The sequence below is a fragment of the Salvelinus sp. IW2-2015 genome, linkage group LG33 (genome assembly GCF_002910315.2).
Source record: "Salvelinus sp. IW2-2015 linkage group LG33, ASM291031v2, whole genome shotgun sequence".
Taxonomy (NCBI): domain Eukaryota; kingdom Metazoa; phylum Chordata; class Actinopteri; order Salmoniformes; family Salmonidae; genus Salvelinus; species Salvelinus sp. IW2-2015.
In genome coordinates, this window is record NC_036872.1 from 8,199,060 (window position 1) to 8,222,086 (window position 23,027).

The following is a 23,027-nucleotide window of genomic DNA, read 5'->3' on the forward strand; positions in this document are numbered from 1 at the left end:
GGACTAGACATGTAGGCGCCTAAGAGAACAGCCACCATTATAAACTAATTGAAAGCAGATGGCGTTATAGGGCGTGAACAAGTAGGAAGCTTGAACTAAAGGATGATGGTGGGGAATGACTTCAGAAAGTATGTTTATTTGCATATGGGGTGGACTCATATGCTATTTGGGTATAAAGAGCGAACCAGTGCTTTGGGAGTGTGTGTGTTCCGCGGGGTGTGTTCCGCGGGGACATGCCAGTTGGCTGTACAGTTGTAATAAAGAGAATGTTTGACTTAAAAGTTCTGGTAAGCGTTGTATTTGAAATGATTTTCCACGACATATTTGGCGAGCTAGCCAGGAGGGACAGGGACTGAGGAATGGCGTTCAGGGCTGGAGATAGTTTCTTTGGACAATCTGGCAAACAAGTTTGGCCGCCCAACTAGACGGTAAGCAAGTTCTTACAATAGTTGAAATGGTTGTGTAAGATTGCTTCAGAGATACTGTCTCAGCGAGAGGAGCGCCACGTAAGTCTCTCTTTCAAATTTCCTAAAATGAAACCAGTAAATACAAAAGAACTTTTAAATTCAATGAATTTGCATGTATGTGTAATTTGGGGAATTGTATTAATATAAATGTATGCGCATGTATAGAGACTGAGTGAATAGGTGCTGTGAACTTTGCTTGTGTTAGATGTAGAGTGAGCATGCATGCGCTCGTTCAGATCAGACCGTTCGAATGTGTAGCTTAAATGATGCGGTTGTTTGTGCATCTGCTGAGACATGCACTTAAGGGAATCAGCAGACTATATATCTAGGTGTCCAATTTCCTTTAAGCGCCTCTCTGTCTGACATGTATGTTTGTAATAGAATGGTCAGACCATATGTCTAGTGTCCAATTGCCTTTAAGCGCCTCTCTGGTATGTGTGCCTCCAGTGGAATGTGCAGACTATATGTGTCTGTTCTAGCATTAGTGTGTCCAGTTGCCCTTTGTTCTGCTCTCCCCTATCCTTAGTGTGCAATTGTCTTAGAAGTCTATTTTTAATGTTCAGCTAGCTTATGTTACTACTACAACGCTCAAAGTGATTGTCAGAAGATGTGGTTTTCCTGCAAATGTTACATTTAAAAAAAGGAGAAATGCAATATTTAAAGAGGAGCTGGGTTGGAGAGGCCTATGCTGCCACCTACTGTAGTAACAGCAGAGGTGTAGGCATCCTGATAAATAAGAATACGTACTTTTCCCGTATATCCCAACACAAAGACCAAGAAGGCCATTTTTCTAACATTGAATTGTACCTGATATGGTGAAAAATACAGATGAATTCCATTGTATATCACACCAGGGACAAATCTTTTTTGTTGTTGATAGAATTCAAGCTATATTAGATCAAATCCAGACAGGAACTATCATTTTAGCAGGTGATCTAAAGCATAACGTACATTCGATAAGATTGGCAGACGTAGCAATAAAAAGCGCACATTCAAGGGACCTCCAAAGAGGCTGTAAAATTCCATCTCTACAAATAATTTACAGGACACCTGGAGATTACTATTCCCAACTACAAAAGACTACTCCTATTTTTATCAAAGTAAGAAAAGCTATTCAAGAATTTAATACATTTCTATTTCCAAAAATGCTCTCAACAACATTCCATGATATAGTGATATTGGATCATTCCATACGCTTTCAAATGAAGGCCAGGCTGTTAGGAGGGGTAATGCAACCCCTGGGCCAGACTACACTCAATCATAGGACCTACTGAAGAGATGAGTCTTCAGTAAAGACATAAAGGTCGAGACAGAGTTTGCGTCTCTCACATGGATAGGCAGACCATTCCATAAAAATTGAGCTCTATAGGAGAAAGCCCTGCCTCCAGCTGTTTGCTTAGAAATTCTAGGGACAATAAGGAGGCATGTGTCTTGTGACCGTAGCGTACGTGTAGGTATTTATGTGAGGTCCAAATCAGAGAGATGCCTGACAGGCAGCACTGTCTCCCAGTCTGAATGTCGCCCCCAAGACCACTGCCAATCGCATGCAAGGAACAACACAGCTAACTTGGCTAGTTTTGTGAGCTAGGTAGTCAAGCTAACAACCAGCACAGATAACAAGCTAGCTAGCTAACAAGACTACCTAGCTAGCTAGCTAGCTCGCTCACAAGACTAGCCAAGTTAGCTGCGTTGTTGCTTGCATGAGATTGGCTGTTGTCTTGGGGGTGGCACACAGCCTGCTAGGCATCATTCAGGACTTAAATGCCCCATGAGGGCTTAGATGCTCCACAAGCTTTTAACTCAAGATAAGGGACATTTAGCTTGCTAACATTCTAACTTAGAAACTGATAATGAACTCTGTTAGCATGAAATGTACCATTGCTTAGCGTAGCAATCAATAAAAACGTATGTGCTTATCCATTGTGGGCTCTGCCGCTTCAGCCATAGTATTATTGTCAATCCATCATCAATACGTCCACACTCCTATTTATAGAGTTTATTTTGTGATCTTGACAGAACAACTTTTTTTATGTCACGATCATGAGATAAATAAGTTGTGATCTCGACATAATGAAGGAATTTATTTATTTATTAATGTATCCTTTCCGGACTTCCGTATGTTACATTGTAAATACACATGTAATTACACTGTAATAAGGACCTCTGAAAATGAAGTGTTACCGAACCTTGTTGTGCTTTTAAATGTTTGAAAGCACAGTGATAAAAAAGTTAGGTGACAACCTAACCAAAAATATTGACATTGATTTTCCATAGGAATTTGGTCGTTTTTTAGATGGTTGAAAGCATAGTGATAACACATTGGGAATTCAACAAACTTTCGGCTGTCTTTTTGATGTTGTAATCTCATTGATCACGTAACAACCATATATTACCCAATTGTCAACGTTGAAATGACGTGGTGTGCCCAGTGGGTTGTGTGTGTTTCTGTTGAGTTTGACTCGGCTAGTATTCCCCTCACTTACCCATGTTTTCCTATCACCTACTTCCTTTCCTCTTCAGTGGGAGCCTGTCCAGTTCTTCAACAACAAGATTATCTGTGACCTAGTGGAGGAGAAACACAGGGGCATCATCTCAGTGCTAGTGAGGACACACAAACAGCATCCTATTCCCTATCTAGTGCACTACGTTTGATCAGGGCCCATAGGGCTCTGGGCAAAAGAAGTGCACTACATACGGAATAGGGTGCCATTCTGGACGCCCATAAGACTGAACCCATACAGTAACATGATGCATCCTATTGGTCTTGGAAAGGACATAGGCTGAAATGAAATGGCAAGCGGTGATAATCCTGTTGCTTTCTCAGGATGAAGAGTGCCTGAGGCCTGGAGAGGCCACTGACCTCACGTTTCTGGAGAGGCTTGAGGAAAAATTAGACAGTCACCCTCATTTCGTCACGTGAGTGTAGCTACCTCCCCTCTCTCCCGGCCCCACAGTCCTGCATACGTACATGTTGACCACGCACAACCCTTCTCAAGGATATACAATGGTGTAACTTTATCACTTAAGTCAACCTCCCTTTTCACTTAAGCCCAAAGCCTTAAACATTTTGCTGATAGACCTGTTATTGTCCCACCCTGTGAGTCGACACAATGAGCTAAGGCTCTGTCCTTAAATTCCTCTCACTCTTCATCCCTCTCTCCATCCCATTGACTGCAGGCACAAGCTGGCTGACAAGAAGACACGTAAGACGCTGGAGAGAGACGACTTTCGCCTTCTGCATTACGCCGGGGAGGTCACCTACTGCGTTGTGGGTAAGTGAAACCATGGTCTCAGGCCCAGTGGTGGCATTACTCTGCTCCTCAATGTCCCTACATGTCCTACTACTAGATCTCACTGCCACTCTCACGTGTCCCTTCTCACTCAGGACACTCTCTCACATGTGGTTATTGTTGTTGTTTGTGTCATCCCAGGGTTCCTCAACAAAAACAATGACCTGTTATACAGAAACATCAAAGATGTGAGTCTGCAGGTTTCTACTCATGTATTATGTGAGACGGGGAAGAGAGGAAGGGACTCTTCAATTGGTTCCTTAATTATTTACTCTCCTGTAGACTTAAATAATAGAGGAGGAGGGGAATGCAGTGAATTTGGCCAATGGGTCTTGAGTATACACTTGGTGTGTGTGTGTGTGTGTGTGTGTGTGTGTGTGTGTGTGTGTGTGTGTGTGTATTTATCCCATAGAGATCCTATTAAATTACTAGAGGGGCTATGTCATAAACCCTCAAAGTTCCAGAATGGGGGGAAAATGGCAGCCATATTGGTCAGGGAGAAATCCAAACTAGTCTAATTGGAATAAATGGCAGGAGAGGCATAATCCTGATTTTACTTACGCAGGAAAATGAAAGTAAGGCATGTGATATATCAGAAATTGTGTAATATAATTATTGTCAATCTAAAATATTGTAATATAATTATAAATACAGTTTATATGGGTATTATACAAATGTACTGTATAAATAGCCTCTATGTATATATGTAAACAGACCATAAATGACTACATTTGTGCTTTTATATGATACAATATCATTACTTGTTGCATTTACAACTTGTCTAAGTCCTATCATCAACTGATTTCAGCTGAGGATTGACTGCATTGTTCGAAAGGAATGTTGGCAGTTAATAATTTTTTTTTTATGGAATCATTCCTCTAAAACTGGCTAGCTAACATACAGTGCTGATCAATTCTTCAAATTCTTTATTTTACACAATATCTTATCACAGCACTGGCACCTCCTTGACCAAAACGGCTGACCTTAATCCAATCATCAGGTTCATGTCCATTCTGTTATTTTAATTCCTAATTCTATTGTTTAACCCTCCCCCCTTTCCCTACTCACAGGTGATGCGGCAATCTAAAAATACCATAGTCAGAGAGTGCTTTGCATCAAAGGAATCGGATGGCAGGCGGCGACCAGAGACGGTGAGAGCTCACCAAGTTTTTCTCCCACCTCTTTCCCATCTGTCCCCCTGAAGTCACGATTACATTGTTTCTTTCCTTGTACATTGCCTCAATAGTATAACATATTGTATATAGTATGGCTGTATGGGGACACACCGTTTTCAGAATGACCAATAACTGAGAAAAGCAATAGATTACTCTGTGTTTAAATTTGATTATTTATTGTCCCCTTGAAACAACACAAAATTGTAAAAGCAGTCTGCTGGGACTGACACTGATCTCAGGACTGCTTTTCTGTAGTTTGCCAGACAGTTTAAAGCTGTAATCTGTAGTGGTGAAACTGCCACAGCCGTTTGTGATATTACAACAACAAATATGTTACTTCAAACAACGAACACTGTTTTTCCCCCTCTGACATCATTGCACAGAGTCTGTTCTATGATTTTTTTTTTTTTTTACAACGATGGAGGATGCTCCTCTGTCCTGTTTCAAAAACAAAAAACTTTCCCCCCTCTGATAACCAGGTGGTGAATCGCATCTTTCTGCATGTCTGGCAGACATATCAGTGTGGATGACGGATCACCACCTCAAGCTGAACCTCGGCAAGACGGAGTGCTCTTCCTCCCGGGGGAAGGACTGCCCGTTCCATTATCTCGCCATCACGGTTGAAAACTCCATTGTGTCCTCTCCCAGAGTGCTAAAACCTTGGCGTGATCCTGGACAACACCCTGTCGTTCTCAACTAACATCAAGGCGGTGACCCGTTCCTGTAGGTTCATGCTCTACAACATTCGCCAGAGTCGACCCTGCCTCACGCAGGAAGCGGCGCGAGTCCTAATCCAGGCACTTGTCATCCTCCCGTCTGGATTACTGCAACTCGCTGTTGGCTGGGCTCCCTGCCTGTGCCATTAACCCCTACAACTCATCCAGAACGCCGCAGCCCGTTGGTGTTCAACTTTCCAAGTTCCTCTCACGTCACCCCGCTCCTCCGCTCTCTCCACTGGCTTCCGCTAGAGCTCGCATCCGCTACAAGACCATGGTGCTTGCCTACGAGCTGTGAGGGGAACGGCACCTCCGTACCTTCAGGCTCTGATCAGGCCCTACACCCAAACAAGGGCACTGCGTTCATCCACCTCTGGCCTGCTCGCCTCCCTACCTCTGGGAAGTACAGTTCCCGCTCAGCCCAGTCAAAACTGTTCGCTGTCTGGCACCCCAATGGTGGAACAAACTCCCTCACACGCCCAGGTCAGCGGAGTCAATCACCACCTTCCGGAGACACCTGAAACGCCACCTCTTTAAGGAATACCTAGGATAGGATAAAGTAATCCTTCTAACCCCCCCCCCCTTAAAAGAGTTAGATGCACTATTGTAAAGTGGTTGTTCCACTGGATATCATAAGGTGAATGCACCAATTTGTAAGTCGCTCTGGATAAGAGCGTCTGCTAAATGACTTAAATGTAAATGTAAAAACAAAAAAATAACAAGTGCGCCTGGGGTGACCAGTGGCGCTGTTTCACCTTATGCGGATCGCAGCTTTAAGAGCAGTCTGCTGGGATTCAACAACTGATCTGAGGCCTGTTTCTCTATAGGTTGCCAGCCAGTTTAAGAGCAGTCTGCTGGGACTGACACTGATCTGAGGCCTGCTTCTCTGTAGGTTGCCAGCCAGTTTAAGAGCAGTCTGCTGGGACTGACACTGATTCCAGGCCTGTTTCTCTGTAGGTTGCTAGCCAGTTTAAGAGCAGTCTGCTGGGACTGACAGACATCCTCATGTCTAAGGAGCCCTGGTATGTGCGCTGCCTCAAATCYAACGAGTCCAAACAGCCAGGTGAGAGACCCTCTGACCACGTGCACAATATCATCACCAGCTGGTGGTACTTCCAAACTTCAATCTACTTCAATCTGTCAACTGTGTTTATGAAGCAATTTCTCCTTCTTTCTTTCTCTTTTTCCCTCTGTCTTTCTCTCTTTTGTGTGCATGCTCGCACACACACACACACAACAGGGCAGTTTGACGACATGGTGGTTCGGCACCAAGTGAAGTACCTGGGGCTGATGGAACACCTTAGGGTCAGACGGGCAGGTTTTGCATACCGATGCCGCTATGACGTTTTTCTGCAGAGGTAGGCCAACAGAACTTATTGCTTTAGCAGACCACATTGATTACTTTGTAGAGGGAGGAATTTCAGCCGATGATTTTGCCTTCACATGAGCTGTTGATATTAGGGGCATGGTCAAAAAATTGCATCCACCTGCCAAACGTTAAAAATATTTTCACATGACCGTGCTCTTGTACAGTAAAATAAATTGCACACCATCCCCCCTCATAGAATGAACTCAAAATAAGTCAGATGTTCAACATTGTGATGCCATATTTATAATTCTATATATATGCAACAAATGTTCCACCAACAGATTTGTGTCAATGCAGCACACAGCCATTAAACAAAGCATACTGACTTTGGCAACTTCAATATCATGGTTTGCGTAAACACCACAATAAATAGACTATGTCAATCTTGACCAACAGATAATACATCCCTCCCTACCATGTAGGCCTACTCAGTATTGAATGTCATTGAACTTTTTGGTGTTTTGTAACAGATGTCTCTTTCCAGTCATCAAATGGCCGCTGCAGAGTTTCGATTGATTGAATGATTTTGTCAGTAAAAAAAATAAAACTGCTGTGGAAATTACCACCAGGGACACCTGAAGTCAATTGTAACGAGTGCGCTGAGAGTCAGGAAGTAATAATACATGTTTTAATAAATAAACAACAATAAACACAAACAATGCACCAACATGAAACAGAGTCAATAACACCTGAGGAAAGAACCAAGGGGAGAGACAGATATAGGGAAGATAATCAAGGAGGTGATGGAGTCCAGGTGAGTGTTAAGAGGCGCTGGTGTGCTTGACGGTGGTGACAGGTGTGCGGGATAATCAGCAGTCTGATGACCTAGAGACCCGAAGAGGGAGTATACGTGACACTACCCTTCCCAGACGCATGGCTCCAGCCACAGGACGCAGACAAAGGGGACGAACGCAAAGGGGATGAACCCGGGGATCAGGAGCGGACACCCCTGCTAAAGAGCGGGAACCTGTCACACTGGGTGAGGCGCGGGAACCTGTCGAGCCGGTGGAAGCAGGGGAGCCTGGCGAGCCGGCTGAGGCATGAGAACCTGTCGAGCCGGTGGAAGCAGGGGAGCCTGGCGATCCGGCTGAGGCATGAGAACCTGACAAGCCGGTGGAAGCAGGGGAGCCTGGCGATCCGGCTAAGACATGAAAGCCCGACGAGCCGGCTGAGGCAGGGGAGCCTGGTGATCTGGCTGAGGCATGAGAGCCTGACGAGCCGGCTGAGGCAGGGAAGCCTGGCGGCCTGGTTGAGGCATGAGAGCCCGACGAGGCGGCTGAGGCAGGGGAGCCTGGCAATCTGGTTGAGGCATGAGAGCCTGTAGCAGTTCCCGGACCCGACGTCATCACTCTGACACAAAAAATGTTATTAAAAACACTCCCTGATGCTTCCCTTAGGTGACGTGTTATTCTGTAACGAGTGCGCTGAGTCGGGAAGCAAGTAAAGGGAGTGAGTGTTTTAATAAATAAACAAAACACTAAACATAAACAACGCATCGACATGAAACAGAGTCAATAACACCTGAGGAAAGAACCAAGGGGAGAGACAGATATAGGGAAGATAATCAAGGAGGTGATGGAGTCCAGGTGGGTGTCATGAGGCGCTGGTGCGCTTGACGATGGTGACAGGTGTGCGGGATAATCAGCAGTCTGATGACCTAGAGGCCGGAGAGAGAGTACACGTGACATCAATCTTAAATGAATCATTCTTTATTAACAGCAAGCTGAAGAGGTCACAGTCAAACTTAGATGCATAAAGTACCGGTCTGAAGTGAGCTCTGTCAGGGCAGTCCCGTTAGATCTCTTATATACATATCTGGCACGTCTCCTATCTAAATTTATAGAATATATTCTGGGCATTCTGCCAGATGGTCCTAAGGAGGGGTTCATGACACCCCCCCTTACCTCATATATTTACCAAGTACAGGCAGGAACCAAGGATTATTTCTGAAAGAGCAGATGAAAATGTTCAACGCTCTTCAACGTCTCTTCATATGATAAAAGTGACCGGGATTGCGCAATAAAGTCGGAGACTTATTTCTATAGTGGTCCTTATTTTCTGTAGCTAATTCTTAAGATGTTTGTGGCCGCTGTTGGACCATAATCAAAGTGACACTGGACTAGCGCACTTGCCAGAGTTGTTAGGGGGACTATCGCTAGGCTTCCATCCAATTGCCGATAAATTTCATGCGAATAATCTAAAATCTGCATAAAAACAATATGCACATTTTCCATCAAATTTACAAATTGACACAAAAGTATGTGCATAAATATGAAGTGCACATAAAAATCAATTTTGCAGTTAAATTCCCATGTACCGAATAAAAAATACAAGGTTTCCATCGCATTTTCAACTCTAGGCATACTGATGGTTTTGTCACAAAAAAATTTGCGTAAGTATAGCGAATGTGCCCACTCTGCTATTAGCATGTGCGTTCTAGCCAACAGCTCGCAGATACAGTGCGGGTTAGCCTACTACATGATGTGATTATTATGGACCAATTTTTTATTTTTATTTATTAAACGGCAGCCAAACATCAATCATCAGCCGCGTCCTCAGAGCATGCGCAGACCAGTTGGCTGGAGTGTTTACGACATATTCAATCTCACCCTATCCCAGTCTGTTGTCCCCACTTGCTTCAAGATGTCCACCATTTTCCTGTACCGAAGAAAGCAAAGGTAACTGAACTAAATGACTACCGCCCCTGTAGCACTCACTTCTGTCATCATTAAGTGCTTTGAGAGGCTAGTTAAAGAGCATATCACCTCCACCTTACCCGGCACCCTAGACCCACTGCAATTTGCATACCGCCTCAAAAGATCCACGGATGATGCAATCGCCATTGCACTGCACACTGCCCTATCACATCTGGACAAGAGGAATACTTATGTAAGAATGCAGTTCATTGACTACAGCTCAGCCTTCAACAACATAGTACCCTCCAAGCTCATCATTAAGCTCGGGGACCTGGGTCTGAACCCCACCCTGTGGAATTGGGTCCTGGACTTCCTGACAGGCCGCCCCCAGGTGGTGAAGGTAGACAGCAAAACCCCCACTACGCTGATCCTCAACACAGGGGCCCCACAAGGGCACATGCTCAGCCCTCTCCTGTATTCCCTGTTTACCCATGAAGGCGTGGCCACGCACACCTCCAACTCAATCATCAAGTTTGTAGACGACACAACAGTGGTAGGAATGATTACCAACAACAACGAGACAGCCTACAGGGAGGTGGTGAGGGCCCTGATGGAGTGGTGCCAGGAAAATAACCTCTCCCTCAATGTCGACAAAACGATGGGGCTGATCGTGGACTTCAGGACACATCAGAGGGAGCACGCCTCCATCGACGGGGCCGCAGTGGAGAAGGTGAAAATCTGCAAGTTCCTTGGTGTGCACATCACTGACAATATGAAATGGTCCACCCACACAGACAGTGTGGTGAAGATGGAGGCTGAACAAGTTCGGCTAGTACCCTAAGACCTTCACAAACTTTTACTGATGCACCATTGAGACCATCCTGTCGGGCTGTATCACCGCCTGGTACAGCAACTGCACTGTCCGCAACCGCAGGCTCTCCAGAGGGTGTTGCGGTCAGCCCAACATATCACCGGGAGTACACTGCCCTTCAGGACATCTACAGCACCCAGTGTTAAAGGAAGGCCAAGAAGATCATCAGGGACCTCAGTCACCCGAGCCACGGCCCGCTATCATCCAGAAGGCGAGGTCAGTACAGGTGCATCAAAGCTGGGCCCGAGAGACAGCTTCTATCTCAAGGCCATCAGACTGTTAAATAGCCATCACTACCCAGCCTCCACCCAGTACCCTGCCCTGAACTTAGTCACTATCTCTACCACCCGGTTACTCATCCGTGCACCTTAGAGGCTGCTGCTCTATGTACATAGACATGAGACACTGGTCACTTTAATAATGTTTACATACTGTTTTACCCATTTCATATGTATATACTGTATTCAAGTCAAGTCTACTATTCAACTATTGCTGTACATACAGTGGGGAGAACAAGTATTTGATACACTGCCGATTCTGCAGGTTTTCCTACTTACAAAGCATGTAGAGGTCTGTAATTTTTATCATAGGTACACTTCAACTGTGAGAGACAAAAATCCAGAAAATCACATTGTATGATTTTTAAGTAATTCATTTGCATTTTATTGCATGACATAAGTATTTGATCACCTACCAACCAGTAAGAATTCCGGCTCTCACAGACCTGTTCGTTTTTCTTTAAGAAGCCCTCCTGTTCTCTCACTCATTACCTGTATTAACTGCACCTGTTTGAACTCGTTACCTGTATAAAAGACACCTGTCCACACACTCAATCAAACAGACTCCAACCTCTCCACAATGGCCAAGACCAGAGAGCTGTGTAAGGACATCAGGGATAAAATTGTAGACCTGCCACAGCTGGGATGGGCTACAGGACAATAGGCAAGCGGCTTGGTGAGAAGGCAACAATTTGTTGGCGCAATTATTAGAAATGGAAGAAGTTCAAGATGACGGTCAATCACCCTCGGTCTGGGGCTCCATGCAAGATCTCAACTCGTGGGGCATCAATGATCATGAGGAAGGTGAGGGTTCAGCCCAGAACTACACGGCAGGACCTGGTCAATGACCTGAAGAGAGCTGGGACCACAGTCTCAAAGAAAACCATTAGTAACACACTACGCCGTCATGGATTCAAATCCTGCAGCGCACGCAAGGTCCCCTGCTCAAGCCAGCGCATGTCCAGGCCGTCTGAAGTTTGCCAATGACCATCTGGATGATCCAGAGGAGGAATGGGAGAAGGTCATGTGGTCTGATGAGACAAAAATAGAGCTAAACTTTTGGTCTAAACTCCACTCGCCGTGTTTGGAGGAAGAAGAAGGATGAGTACAATCCCAAGAACACCATCCAACCGTGAAGCACCATCCCAACTGTGAACCCCTTTGCATTTTCTGCAAAGGGGACAGGACGACTGCACCATATTGGGGGAGGATGGATGGGGCCATGTATCGCGAGATCTTGGCCAACAACCTCCTTCCCTCAGTAAGAGCATTGAAGATGGGTCGTGGCTGGGACTTCCAGCATGACAACGACCCGAAACACACAGCCAGGGCAACTAAGGAGTGGCTCCGTAAGAAGCATCTCAAGGTCCTGGAGTGGCCTAGCCAGTCTCCAGACCTGAACCCAATAGAAAATCTTTGGAGGGAGCTGAAAGTCCGTATTGCCCAGCGACAGCCCCGAAACCTGAAGGATCTGGAAGGTCTGTATGGAGGAGTGGGCCAAAATCCCTGCTGCAGTGTGTGCAAACCTGGTCAAGAACTACAGGAAACGTATGATCTCTGGAATTGCAAAACAAAGGTTTCTGTACCAAATATTAAGTTCTGCTTTTCTGATGTATCAAATACTTATGTCATGCAATAAAATGCAAATTAGTTACTTACAAATCCGACAATGTGATTTTCTGGATTTTTGTTTTAGATTCCGTCTCTCTGTCACGTTCCTGACCTGTTTTCTCTTGTTTTGTATGTCTTTATTGGTCAGGGTGTGAGTGTTGGGTGGGCAGTCTATGTTTTCTATTTCTATGTTGGGTTTTGTGTTCGGCCTGGTATGATTCTCAATTAGAGACAGGTGTGTATCGTTTGTCTCTGATTGAGAGTCATACTAAGGCAGCCAGGGTTTCACTGGTGTTTTGTGGGTGTTTGTTTCCTGTGTTAGCGTTTGGGCCACACAGGACTGTTGCAGGTTAGTCACGTTTGTTGTTTTGTTTATTTGTAGTGTTTGTTGGTTTGCCATTAAAATCATGAATACCTCCTACTCCGCATCTTGGTCCGATCCATGCTCCTCCTCGTCTGAGGAGGAGAACGACATTGACAGCCTTTACACTCTCACAGTTGAAGTGTACCTATGATAAAAATTACAGACCTCTACATGCTTTGTAAGTAGGAAAACCTGCAAAATCGGCAGTGTATCAAATACTTGTTCTCCCCACTGTATAGTATTCTATACATGTATTCTTCAGATATACTATATATTCTATCCACATGATGCCCATAATGTCTATACATCCCATCACATATACAGTTGAAGTCAGAAGTTTACATACACCTTAGCCAAATACATTTAAACTTAGTTTCACAATTCCTGACATTTAATCAGAGTATAAATTCCCTGTCTTAGGTCAGTTGGGATCACCACATTATTTTAAGAATATGAAATGTCAGAATAATAGTACAGAGAATGATTTATTCAGCTTTCATCACATTGTCATTGGGTCAGAAGTTTGCATACACTCAATTAGTATTTGGTTGCATTGCCTTTAAATTGCTTAACTTGGGTCAAACGTTTTGGGTAGCCTTCCACAAGCTTCCCACAATAAGTTGATGATAAGTTGATGGTGATAAGTTGATAAGTGACGGTGAATAAGTTGATGGTGAATTTTGGCCCATTCCACCTGACAGAGCTGGTGTAACTGAGTCAGGTTTGTAGGCCTTCTTGCTCGCACACACTTTCAGTTCTGCCCACAAATTTTCTATAGGATTGAGGTCAGGACTTTGTGATGGCCACTCCAATACCAATCCAAGGACTTTGTTGTCCTTAAGCCATTTTTCCACAACTTTGGAAGTATGCTTGGGGTCATTGTCCATTTGGAAGACCCATTTGTGACCAAGCTTTAACTTCCTGAGTGATGTCTTGAGATGTTGCTTCAATATATCCACATAATTGTCCTGCCTCATGATGCCATCTATTTTGTGAAGTGCACCAGTCCCTCCTGCAGCAAAGCACCCCCACAACATGATGCTGCCACTCCCATGCTTCACGGTAGGGATGGTGTTCTTCGGCTTGCAAACATCCCCCTTTTTCCTCCAAACATAGCGATGGTCATTATGGCCAAACAGTTCTATTTTTGTTTCATCAGACCAGAGGACATTTCTCCAAAAAGTACGATCTTGTCCCCATGTGCAGTTGCAAACCGTAGTCTGGCTTTTTTATGGCGGTTTTGGAGCAGTGGCTTCTTCCTTGCTGAGCGGCCTTTCAGGTTATGTCGATATAGGACTCGTTTTTACTGTGGATATAGATCATTTTGTACCTGTTTCCTCCAGCATCTTCACAAGGTCCTTTGCTGTTGTTCTGGGATCGATTTGCACTTTTCGCACCAAAGTACGTTCATCTCTAGGAGACAGAACGCGTCTCCTTCCTGAGTGGTATGACGGCTGCGTGGTCCCATGGTGTTTATACTTGCGTACTATTGTTTGTACAGATGAAAGTGGTACCTTCAGGCGTTTGGAAATTGCTCCCAAGGATGAACCAGACTTGTGGAGGTCGAGAATTTTTTTTTTTTAGGTCTTGGCTGATTTCTTTAGATTTTCCCATGATGTCAATTAAAGAGGCACTGAGTTTGAAGGTAGGCCTTGAAATGCATCCACAGGTACACCTTCAAATGACTCAAGTGATGCCAATTAGCCAATCAGAAGCTTCTAAAGCCATGACATCATTTTCTGGAATTTTCCAAGCTGTTTAAAGGCACAGTCTACTTAGTGTATGTAAACTTCTGACCCACTGGAATTGTGATACAGTGAATGATAAGTGAAATAATCTGTCTGTAAACAATTGTTGGAAAAATGACTTGTGTCATGCACAAAGTAGATGTCCTAACCAACTTGCCAAAACTATAGTTTGTTAACAAGAAATTTGTGGAGTGGTTGAAAAACGAGTTTTAATGACTCCAACCTAAGTGTATGTAAACTTCCGACTTCAACTGTTTATACTGTGTATATATATACACACACAAAGTATATACAGTTGAAGTCGGAAGTATATATATGTATATATATATATATATATATATATATTTATACTCCGGACTCCGACATTGCTCGTCCTAATATTTCTATATTTCTTCTATAACATGTGTATGTGACCAAAACAATTTGATTTGATTGGATTTGATTCATGTCGCCTGAACCCTCGATATTTATTGAAAGGAGCATCAAGCTCATCACCGTGCACTTTCACCACCTTGTGAAGTTCATCATAACTTAATTCATCTGTAGCCTAATAAACTACATGCTTTCCCATGATGTCGTGACATGTTTTATCTACATGTACACTCTTAGAAAAAGGGTTCCAAAAGGGTTATTCGGCAGCCCTATAGGAGAACCCTTTTTGATTCCTGAGAGAACCCTTTCTGTTTTCACGTTGAACCCTTTTGGGTTCCATGTAGAACCCTCTGTGGAAAGTGTCTTACATGGAACTCAAAATGGTTCCAGCTGGAACCAAAAAGGGTTCTTCAAAAGGGTTCTCCTATGGGGACAGCCGAAGAACCCTTTTAGGTTCAAGCCTTTTAGGTTTTTTCTAAGAGTGTACTTCACTCAATCAGGATGGAACCTGATTAATGTGAAGCAATTTTGAGGACGCTGGAATTATATTTTGGACAAACGTGTGCATGCCTATGGGAGACTTTTGAAGTAACCTAATCCCTAATTAGATTAAAACATTGTGAATGGTTATGTTTATACCACATATAAAAGGTAATACATTTTAAAAGTAAAATTATACTGTAAATATTTCGGCTATATCAAAGGGTTAGGCCATTCCTCGCGCACCTAGAACCTATGTTGCCACATTGTTATAGGACGACATGGGAGATTGATGATCTGCAACAGACAGCGCGTCAGTATCAGAATTAAAAATACAGCGACTGGCCTGCTACTGTGTCTTTCTAAACCTTATAAAATGCAGAGAGCAGATCCACAACTGATCCAAATGGAATGAAACATTCAAATCAATGCCTTTGTCAAGTTATATTTTCACTGCAGGCCAGAGTAGAATTTTGTACACTTGAAAACAATAATACAATTACTCATTGCATTGTGGTAGCTTTCTGATCTGCGTGTCTCATGTCATCATTGTTCTTTCATGCACAATAATGCAGCTGGCCTCTACACTGTCTATCAGCTATTCCTATTTGTTATTGTGGATTCATATTGAAAATTGATGCTGCTTTGAATTCTTTTATATGTGGTATGATTGCTAGTTAGCCTATTGCATATCTTGACAAACGATCCACTTACAACTACATATGACAGACTGGAAGACGAATACTGATCTGTGGTATAGTAAAAGTTAGAGTGTAGAAAAGTGTAGTGCATAAGGGAAGTACCAAAACACATTGATATGGTGGAGGCACATGCAAGCAGATAAGGAAATGTGACTATGTGTAAGGAATTATAAACAAAAAATGATATCGTAAAATCTGCAAAACAGTGAATGCAAACATAAGGAAAAAATGCACTACCCTCCCCTGTGCCCAATACAAAACCACACAACACTCCCCAAAGTAAAAAGAAGTTTGACAACCCTCCCCTATTTTTTACATTTCTATCTGTCCATTATTATAGATTTTTTATTGTGTCCCCTTGGGGAAATTTGTCTTGTGTCTCAACACAAACAAGCACAGGTATTACATTCAGTACAACATACTGTAGAGCATTAGGCCTACATCCATCTAGGTCTAGGACAATGAGGTGATGTGTGATCCACCTCCAGATACAAGCCCCTATGCCCAGCCACCTGGCCCTATTGGAGAGGAGTGGCTGCAAAAGGAGTGGAAGTGCTGGTGCAGCACCTAGGTTACCTGCCAGATGAGTACAAAATGGGCAGGTGAGAGCCAGTGTGGGCCACTAATTTCTCCTTGACTAAATTGGTTCATACAAACCTCTGTTACCTTTCCATTTCACTGTAGAACCAAGATATTTATCCGCCACCCAAGGACACTTTTTGCCACAGAGGATGCCTTTGAGGTCTGCAAACATAAACTTGGTAAGGACAGGAAAACTAAGAAAAATCAAGAGGTTTTATTTATTTGCATAGAGATTGTAATATTACTCATTGATATTACAGCATCAAGGATTCAGGCCCAGTACAAGGGATACTGGCAAAAAGGACAATTCAGAAGACAGAAAGAAGCCGGTAAGTGACTGCTAAGATACATGATGTGGTCCTCTGTAGCCATTGTTGGGGAAGCTACTCTGAAAATATAGTTTACCAAGCTACCAACTACTTCACACTAGAAGACATTAAGCTACACTAAAGCTACCCTTAAAGGGCAATTCCGCCACTTTTCAACCTCATATTCATCATCTCCAGCACCAAACCAGTGTCTACATATGTGAAAACAGTGCATTTCTATGATCTGTGGTTATAAAATATAAGAAGAAATTATTAAAAGTAAAAACAGGGATTTTCATAAGCTGATGAGATCCTGAGGCCCATTGTCATGCCATTCATCCGACGCCATCACCTCATGTTTCAGCATGATAATGCACAGCCCCATGTCGTAAGGATCTGTACACAATTCCTGGAAACCGAAAATATCCCAGTTCTTCCATGGCCTGCATACTCACCAGACATGTCACTCATTGAGCATGTTTGGGATGCTCTGTATCGACGTGTACGACAGCGTGTTCCAGTTCCCGCCAATATCCAGCAACTTTGCACAGCCATATTGAAGAGAAGTGGGACAACATTCCACAGGCCACAATCAACAGCCTGATCAACTCCTTGCGAAGGAGATGTGTCACGCTGCATGAGGCAAATGGTGGTCACACCAGATACTGACTGGTTTTCTGATCCACACCCCTACCTTTTTTAAAGTATATGCGACCAACAGATGCATATCTGTATTCACAGTTATGTGAAATCCATAGATTAGGGCCTAATGAATTTATTCAAATTTACTTTTCAATTGTTGCATGTAGAGTTTATATTTTTGTTCAGTATATTATGAAGTGTGTAACATGACATAGGATAAATTGTACATTTTTGGAGAGCAGGAACATTGTAGACAAGCTATATATCAATTTCACTGGCCATGCAAACAGAATGAAGTAGTCTGAACTAAAACTAAATATACAGAGACAATCAATAAGTTCACCGTTCTCTCCATTTTTATTAAGATACCTGTTGTGTAATGTGATCCTTAGCCACCAAGATTGAGACTTGCTGGCGAGGAGTACAAGCCAGGAAAGAGAAAGGGAGGAGACAATGGGCTGTCAAGGTCATCAAGAAGTAAGATGGAGGACAAGATTATATCTTCAGGCTCTAACACTACAATGTTGATGCATCAACCAGAATTACATAACATCATTTATACTCTAGACTATAGTTTATGTCCATAGTGGATTGCTGCCTATCATTTACAGCACAGTCCCAGAAGGCAGAGGGCAGTGTTACAAATACATGACCAATTTGATCATTTTCTATCCCAGGTTTATTAAAGGATACATGGCCAGAGGGGAGGCAACGACCACCGATAACTCAGAATACCTGGCCTTTGTCAGACAGAACTACCTAAACAGGCTGAAAGACAATCTCCCCAAAATGGTTCTGGATAAAACCAGCTGGCTAACCCCTCCACCGGTATTGACGGAGGTATGTATTGACATTGGAATTAATTGACATTGAATTGAGGATGGCTATTTTGCTTGAAGGGGAAGCTCAGTGAAACTTGGCTGTGGAACTGTGCTTGCTCTACTTGTACAGACCTCAGAGATCCTGCGTCAGCTCCACATGCGTCTCATGGTGAGGAAGTATATCAGAGGTATCACTGCACAACAGAAAGCACAGGTAAAACCAGAATTACGCCGTCATTTTCCATTTTAACACAATGAGTCCCACCATCACGCCGGTCTTGAATTAGGACCAGAAGTTGAAAGAATACTGAAATATCCTACTCAAGTAGATGTACTGTTAGTATGTATAATGACATTTTACTTAAGTACAAGTAAAACTGCTGGTGTGCGACAGCGTGGGTTAGCTAAATAACTAGCTTGCTAGTTAGCGACATCGTGTGCTAGCTATCACACGGTGTTGCTCCGGCCTGCGGTGTACCGGACTAGCTGGCTAAACTAGCACACGGTGTCCTTTGCTCCTGTCTGCCGAACACCTGCCCTCGCTGTCGTTAACAGAACTGCAGGAAAACAGTGCCCGACAGGCGGGGACGAAGGTCACTGTCTACCGGTGTACGGCTAGCTAGCTACCGTTGTCCCCCCGCCCTTTCTTCTGTGGGGTTTATCGGCGGCTGCCATCCAACGTTATTGTGCATTAACGCCACCTACTGTWSTGGAGCCCCCCCCCCCCCCCCCMGCTGGGGTGAAAGAGGAGCAATTACGATAGAGGAAATCAAGTCTCAATTTAACTTTAGCCTGCAGATTTGATATGTGCTGAGAGTAGGTCAGTGTACCATCTAGCCATACTCCCAAGTACTTGTATGAGGTGACTACCTCAAGCTCTAAACCCTCAGAGGTAGTAATCACACCTGTGGGGAGAGGGGCATTCTTCTTACCAAACCACATAACATTTGTTTTGGAGGTGTTCAGAACAACGTTAAGGGTAGAGAAAGCTTGTTGGACACTAAGAAAGCTTTGTTGTAGAGCGTTTAACACAAAATCCGGGGAGGGGCCAGCTGAGTATAAGACTGTTTCATCTGCATATAAATGGATGAGAGAGCTTCCTACTGCCTGAGCTATGTTGCTGATGTAAATTGAGAAGAGCGTGGGGCCTAGGATCGAGCCTTGGGGTACACCCTTGGTGACAGGCAGTGGCTGAGACAGCAGATGTTCTAACTTTATACACTGCACTCTTTGAGGCAGTTAGCAAACCAGGCCAAAGACCCCTCAGAGACACCAATACTCCTTAGCCGGCCCACAAGAATGGAATGGTCTACCGTATCAAAAGCTTAGGCCAAGTCAATAAAAATAGCAGCACAACATTGCTTAGAATCAAGGGCAATGGTGACATCATTGAGGACCTTTAAGGTTGCAGTGACAGATCCATAACCTGAGTGGAAACCAGAGTGCATAACAGAGAGAATACTATAGACATCAAGAAAGCCAGTCAGTTGATTATTGACAAGTGTTTCCAACACTTTTGATAGACAGGGCAAAATATAAATAGGCCTATAATGCAATTGCCAAATAAAATTATTGAGGTGGAGTAACTCTGCAGATCACGAATTAGGGGCTGAACCTGTTTTTAGTTCCTATTTTCTTTATGGGGGCGTGTTTGTTAAACAATACCACTGAAAATATCAAAAAAGAAAGTCCAAGCGTCTTCGACAGAGCTGATTTCTATACCATTTTACAGAGGCTCATGAAGGAAGGCTTGCTCATTAATATTTTTTAGCAAGCATCTATGACAAATTAGGACAGGTCATTTCACTGAGCAGCCATTAGAAACAAAGGCAGTAAAACAGTGATCACTAAGGTCATTACTGAAAACACCAGACTGATACCTGTCAGGATTATTTGTGAGGATAACATTGAGGAGAGTAGCCTTTTCTGGATGTTTGGAGTCCTACCTTGTGGGATTGGTAATAATCTGAGAAAGATTTAGGGAGTCCCATTGCTTTAGGACTTGGTCAGATGGTTTAAGCATGTCCCAGTTTAGGTCACCTAGCAGGACAAATTCAGACTTAGTGTAAGGGGCCAGGAGAGAGCGTAAGGCAGGTAGGGTACAGGCCGGTGCTGATGGAGGACGATAGCACCCAGCATTAGTCAACAAAGAGCTATTTGAAAGTTTAATGCTTAGAATCAAATTGTTTGGGGACAGACTTGGTGGAGACAACCGAGCACTGAAGGTGATCCTTGGTAAAGATTGCCACTCCCCCACCTTTGGAAGATCTGTCTTGCCGAAAAAGGTTATAACCAGAAAGGTTAACATCAGTGTTCAAATCACTCTTCCTTAACTACGTCTCAGTAATGACCAACACATCTGGATTGGAGCTGTGAACCCATACTTTCAATTGATCCATTTTAGGTAATAAGCTACTAGTGTTAACGTGTAGAAAACCCAGGCTTTTACGAGAGCAGAATTCAGTGAAGCAGATATCAGAGCACAAGTCAGAATTGGGGCTTGCAACAGTAGATGGGCCAGGGTGTACATGCAAATTTCCAGATATCATCAGCAGTAATACAAGCAAGTCAGCCATATCAGCTATGTTTTTTTTAAGGCAGTAAATGAGGCTGAATGAACTGTTTCGCTGCCAGACAAGGCTCCGCTGAAAGCCAGGTGTAGCAGTGGTAAGGTGTTAGGACTGCTGTTGGGACAGCTTTATGTAGGCCCTAACAGTTTGTGGGCACCGTTTGTCACTGTTATATTGCAATACATGTATTGTTTAGTGTTGTGTTGTGGCTTTGCTGGAATGCATCCCACTTTTTGTTTTTTGCCCCACCAACATTTACATGCTAAAATCACTGCTTATTATTCTCAGATACTGAGACTGTAATGAGTCTGTCAGATGTTCTCTGACCTACAAAGTTGCCTAATGAGATGAAACCTATGTCTAGCTGTAGCTATTGTGTTGACACACACAGTTATATGCCAGATGAATTAATGTATTGTTCTCTCTCACTTCACATGCAGACACACGCCCAATGAAATGAGATTGATGTGTAGACAATACATTATTTGTGAGAAACACTGATGTTGAATGAATACATCAATCATTAAGGTTAATGTAATGAATGATAGGCCTACTTCAACTCTCATTAATGTGTAATGAACGGCTGCACATTTGATGTGATTGAATTATGTGATACTTGGCTATTCTATGCTTTCATACATCATCTGAGTGATCTAACCAAATATAGTTAACTAAAAGAATAATGAAACTTGACCCATTCTATTTTATACTTACTAAGTCTGGCTTTTAGATGATCATTATCCTAATTTACACATGACTAAGTATATCAGATAGCTAAAAATCCTAAATCTCTCGAAATATGTCATGACCAAGCAAGCTAATGTTAGCTAAATAGCTAGCTAGTTCACTTGTTTTTGATGTTAGCCTAGCTAATGTTGTTACCTAGCCCACCACACATAGTGACAATGACGTGCTAGCCACAAGAACGGCTAATATTTTCGGGTGCTGGTTAGCCATGCAGCTAGCTAGCTAACTTACTGTAGCTGCAAGGATGGCCTCTCTTGTACTTGACGGAGAACTGGTCACTGAAATGCAACCATTGATTCTCCTCCTTGTGTTCTTTAGAAGACACAGACACTGGGTATGTGTCTGGATTGTCTCCTGACTCTCCTCAGTCTTCTCCGTCTCCATTGTTTTTCACACACACCGCTTTGATAAAAAAAACTTTTACTCTCTATTTCAAGACATGTCAGACTAACAAAGTAATTTTTTAGCGTTTTTGAAAATCTGCCTACCATCATCGTTCAGTTTGTGTGCACGGCTTAATTGGATTGGCCTGTTTGGTGCGTGATGCGTGACATTTTATTTGAGGGGCCCCAGCCCACGTAACAGAATGATAAACTATGGATAGCCAACAAAATTGTAGTCTGTAACTTATGGCTTTAAAAAGGTAGCGAAATACAATAATTAATTCAAAACATACTTAAGTCTAAATGTAATTACTGACTTAGAAAAATACTCAAAGTACAAGTACTCGGGAAAGCTACTCATTTACAGTAACAAGAGTATTTGTAATTAGTTACTTCCACCCCTGTTTAGGACTTTTAAAACACAAAGTGTGTTTGAGCTACAGACTTCTGGGTTGTACCATTGGAGTTGTCTATTTTTTCTGCATCCATACCAATCATTAGTTTGTGTGATTAACGGGGACTGAGCTAGAGAAGTGTTTGTGAGACAAGAGCAGATCCTGAAGAGGCTCCGGGCTGTGTCTTTTTACTAAAACATCCGAATGGTTAAGCTACTAAAAATGATTAAAAGCTATCTATGAAAAGATGAGACTCTCATGTACACGCTCTAGCTACACAAGAGTTTTTAGAAGGTAAGGGGTTCTTCTACATAGAAGATCGTAGGAAATCCCACAACATAGTGTCTATAATACAGTAATAAGCTCATATATTTGCTGTCACTCCAAAACCCTGACAGTTGTCACTGACTAGTTGGATATTCATTTCCCACTGAGCAAACCATTTCTGTACTTACAGCTTCATATAAATTCATTCTGATCAGGTTTTTGCTTTGGCGGACC

General features: G+C 43.2%; 2 protein-coding genes across 2 annotated transcripts in view; one reads left to right on the forward strand and one right to left on the reverse strand.

Annotated features, from left to right (window-relative positions):
• LOC111958123 (COP9 signalosome complex subunit 7b) overlaps nt 1–23,027 on the reverse strand; it is a 158,699-nt gene that overhangs the window by 18,456 nt on the left and 117,216 nt on the right. The window lies entirely within an intron of this gene.
• Nucleotides 3,472–23,027, forward strand: part of LOC111958099 (unconventional myosin-Ih-like) — a 28,447-nt gene continuing 8,891 nt past the window's right edge. Inside the window, exons 1-12 of the mRNA XM_023979285.2 lie at nt 3,472–3,476; nt 3,645–3,739; nt 3,899–3,945; nt 4,828–4,908; nt 6,606–6,711; nt 6,889–7,006; nt 16,567–16,680; nt 16,763–16,839; nt 16,921–16,989; nt 18,003–18,087; nt 18,288–18,450; nt 18,562–18,645. Of these exons, the coding sequence (XP_023835053.1) occupies nt 3,472–3,476; nt 3,645–3,739; nt 3,899–3,945; nt 4,828–4,908; nt 6,606–6,711; nt 6,889–7,006; nt 16,567–16,680; nt 16,763–16,839; nt 16,921–16,989; nt 18,003–18,087; nt 18,288–18,450; nt 18,562–18,645 (1,044 nt within the window). The remainder of the gene's footprint in view (nt 3,477–3,644; nt 3,740–3,898; nt 3,946–4,827; nt 4,909–6,605; nt 6,712–6,888; nt 7,007–16,566; nt 16,681–16,762; nt 16,840–16,920; nt 16,990–18,002; nt 18,088–18,287; nt 18,451–18,561; nt 18,646–23,027) is intronic.